The sequence below is a fragment of the Aplysia californica genome, unplaced genomic scaffold (genome assembly GCF_000002075.1).
Source record: "Aplysia californica isolate F4 #8 unplaced genomic scaffold, AplCal3.0 scaffold00868, whole genome shotgun sequence".
In the NCBI taxonomy this organism is placed as follows: Eukaryota; Metazoa; Mollusca; class Gastropoda; order Aplysiida; family Aplysiidae; genus Aplysia; species Aplysia californica.
In genome coordinates, this window is record NW_004798138.1 from 234,416 (window position 1) to 237,580 (window position 3,165).

At 41.5% G+C, this 3,165-nt stretch overlaps 1 protein-coding gene across 1 annotated transcript in view; it reads right to left on the reverse strand.

Annotated features, from left to right (window-relative positions):
- The window catches only part of LOC101863548 (ATP-dependent DNA helicase Q1), a gene marked incomplete in the record, with an annotated part of 14,048 nt that extends 10,904 nt beyond the window's left edge, over positions 1-3,144 (reverse strand). Inside the window, 3 exon segments of the mRNA XM_013089074.2 lie at positions 448-628; positions 1,739-1,915; positions 2,984-3,144. Of these exon segments, the coding sequence (XP_012944528.2) occupies positions 448-628; positions 1,739-1,915; positions 2,984-2,990 (365 nt within the window).
- Positions 3,145-3,165: the final 21 nt, after the last annotated feature.

The following is a 3,165-nucleotide window of genomic DNA, read 5'->3' on the forward strand; positions in this document are numbered from 1 at the left end:
GGGGGAGGAGGAGTCAGACCGTGTGTGTGGGGAGACAGTCTGTGTCGTTAAGCCAAGATTAGACTTACCTGTCACCTGGCTGTGTTTGTCAGTCGGTGTCGTTGATTCAGCTACAAAAACAGGCAGGAGAAAGGTGACCCACACAACTGGCCATATCTCTCTCTCTCTCTCATTATCTATGGACACGCCACGCACACAAAATTATAACATGTCTAAGCTCAAAAAAGAGATAAAAGTAAAGTATAGCCCCCCCCTCTGGTGTATATTTATCATTTATATATCATGTGTAATGATGATCGCAGCCAGCAGGCTGTTTGCTCTTCTTGTAAGACATAGCATCAACCCCGCTGTCATCTGGGATCTGCGTACTAGATCAAGTCAGCCCTCAGCAGGGGATCCAAGTTTACTTTTACCCTACCAAGTAGACAAGATGACAACAAATACTTGCAATTCCCGACCATGGCCGGCAGCTGGAAGCACAGACTCTTTCCCCCGCCGGTGGGCATGATCAGCAGACAATCTTCGCCAGATAGCGTCGCATTCATCGTCTGCCTCTGCATCGGTCGAAGCGAGTGGAGCTTAAACACGCTGGTCAGCTTGTCGTCCATCTCTTGCGTCCAAGGAAAGTCTGGCAAAGAATTTCACAGTTTTAACACTTTGCCCCAACGAGACGCCGATCGGCAACGGTAAGAAGCTGTCCCTTTCCCCCATGGGGCACCGATCGGCAACGGTGTGATATAGCAACAAAAATGCTGTAGCAACGATCTCCTTTTTGACCTATGCACTTGTTAAAGTTAAATTTCCTTTTGGTTTGTGGGGCCTTTGAGATTGAAAATTAGTTTGCATACAACAATCAGAGTGAATTAAAAAAAAAAAAAATCAAGTAAACCTAGTATGAGTGCTGCTTTACTCTTACACCATGATGACAATTCGGGTGATGAATGAGCAAGTTCTAATGTTTTCAGTTCAGATTCTAATTCCTTTTTTGGTGAACATGGGATCATCACTTTCAATTATCTCAGTATGCTGAAAATTTTATAATGGCTGGGGTACTTTTGCCAAACTGATGAAGCCCATCTGCATCCTGGTCCGTGGGGACAAGTGTTGTGCGCTCTGTGCACTGTGTGGATGGAAAGTGTTAAACTACTTATGGTACAGAAGGATAAAAAAAATGACAAAGTGCCAAGGACATTTCGTGCTCACATTTTCTATCCTGTATCATACAATACCACCACCATACTCACGGTCTTTAAACAATTCTTGCTTTCATCTGCACATTATAAAATTTACTTACAGTCTGTTTTGTTAAGGAGTAAAGAAAAATTACTTTATTTAGATGTGAAATATGAAAACCATGCACATTTGAAATTATAAGTAAAGGCACTGAGAAGTAGAAGTACTGATAGAAGACATTTTTGATACACAAAAATATGTTTGCAATTAAAAAGTTACTGAATGTGATGTCTCTAAACATTTTTAAAATGGTAAACAGTGATTATGAATACTCTGCTCCTATTTGATAAGAACATCTCACCAGTGCCATCCACACACACACACACACCACACACAAACATTAAGTCCAGTGGAAGGACATCTCACCAGTGACACACACACACACATATATACACACATACACACCACACAAACACAGCCACACCTCACACACAAACATGCACCCCCCCCCCCCCCCCACACACACACACACAACCACTACTTCAAGTGGAAATACGTATCTCACCGGTTCCATCCCAAGCTTTGTTTTTCTTCTGTTTCTCCGTCTGCGCTTGCTGTGAGATGATGGCCTCCAGCTCAGTCTTGCGATCCATCAGTTGGCTCTGACGCTCCAGCAAGTCCTGCAACTCCGAATCGACCACGGCTAGCTCCTCCTCCAACACCAACAACTCTTGCTCATATTCTGAAAAAAAATGTGTCACGCATGACGAGCTGGAATCAGGCGCTCGTCATTTTTTGGGCATGTGGAGTTATTGGTGTTGTCTTAACTCTTAATACTTTGCAGTCACGCAGCATGGTACAAAATACCCCATCTGGTCAGCCAGCCAGGAGAGTGACTGCAACGGACTTCTCGGGCCTGGCGCCTGACCGGAATGAATAATTTTCACGGGTGCATTATTATTGAGCAGAGAGACCACAAAGTGTTAAAGCTTTTTCATTATTTGTCTTGCTTTCGATTAAAAAAAAAATATTTTGAGAATTTATCTAAGAATACAAGTCGAGATAGTAGAATCTATATGATTGAAGGTGGTGGGGGTCGCCTGGTCTCAGAGGTAAATTTAGTGAACTGAAGTGTAATTTTGTATGCCTTTAAATTTACGTTTTTCAGTACAATCCACACAGAAATCATGTTCTTTTAAGGACATTAAAAGTGTTGTCTGAGGTCTGAATCCGGTGATCTTATACTTTAGCACGTTAAATTCCCAAAGTCTACTAATCCCCGACTCAGACCTTCAAAACTTTGAACTGGGCCTAAAAATGCGCAAACTACCGTAATTTTGTCATGAACAGATGGTATAACAGTGGTTTTCGGTCTTCCATTGTGATTTTGGAAGCCAGTGAGTATAATCTTGATTAGATAGATCATGTTTTAAAGTGGTCGCTCATTACGGAAAAGGGAATAAAATCAATTGAAGAATTTAACGTGCTGAAGTATAAGATCACCGGCTTTATCTCTGTGACTAAAATGTCCTGTCTAAAATGTCCTCATCACACTCCCACAGGACATTTTAGTTACAACTGGGATATAATTTACAATCGAGTCAATTCAGTCTGGTCAGCGTAAAGTTGTGGCATTAAAGTTCAAACGAATTCAGCTTCTCTTCCACTCTTTCGAGATCATTATTGATGAAGAATTATTGTCACAGTAGTAGTGGGCAGTTACTTGATGAGTTACAGACAGCCTAGAAACAAAACGACAGATGAGCTATAGAATCTAGACTAGATTCTATAAACCTTATAGATCTACTACCTTCCATTTCTGTGGTCTTAGTTGAAGAGACAAGACGTTACGGTATTCCCATTTCCAAAAAGCATATAAGCCAAAAGAAACTTTGCAGCCAAAACAATCAAATTGGCGCTGTTCGTTCACTTGGTCATGGGCGCTGCCATTTTGTGTACTAAAAAGTATGATCTCAGATCTGATTGATCTGA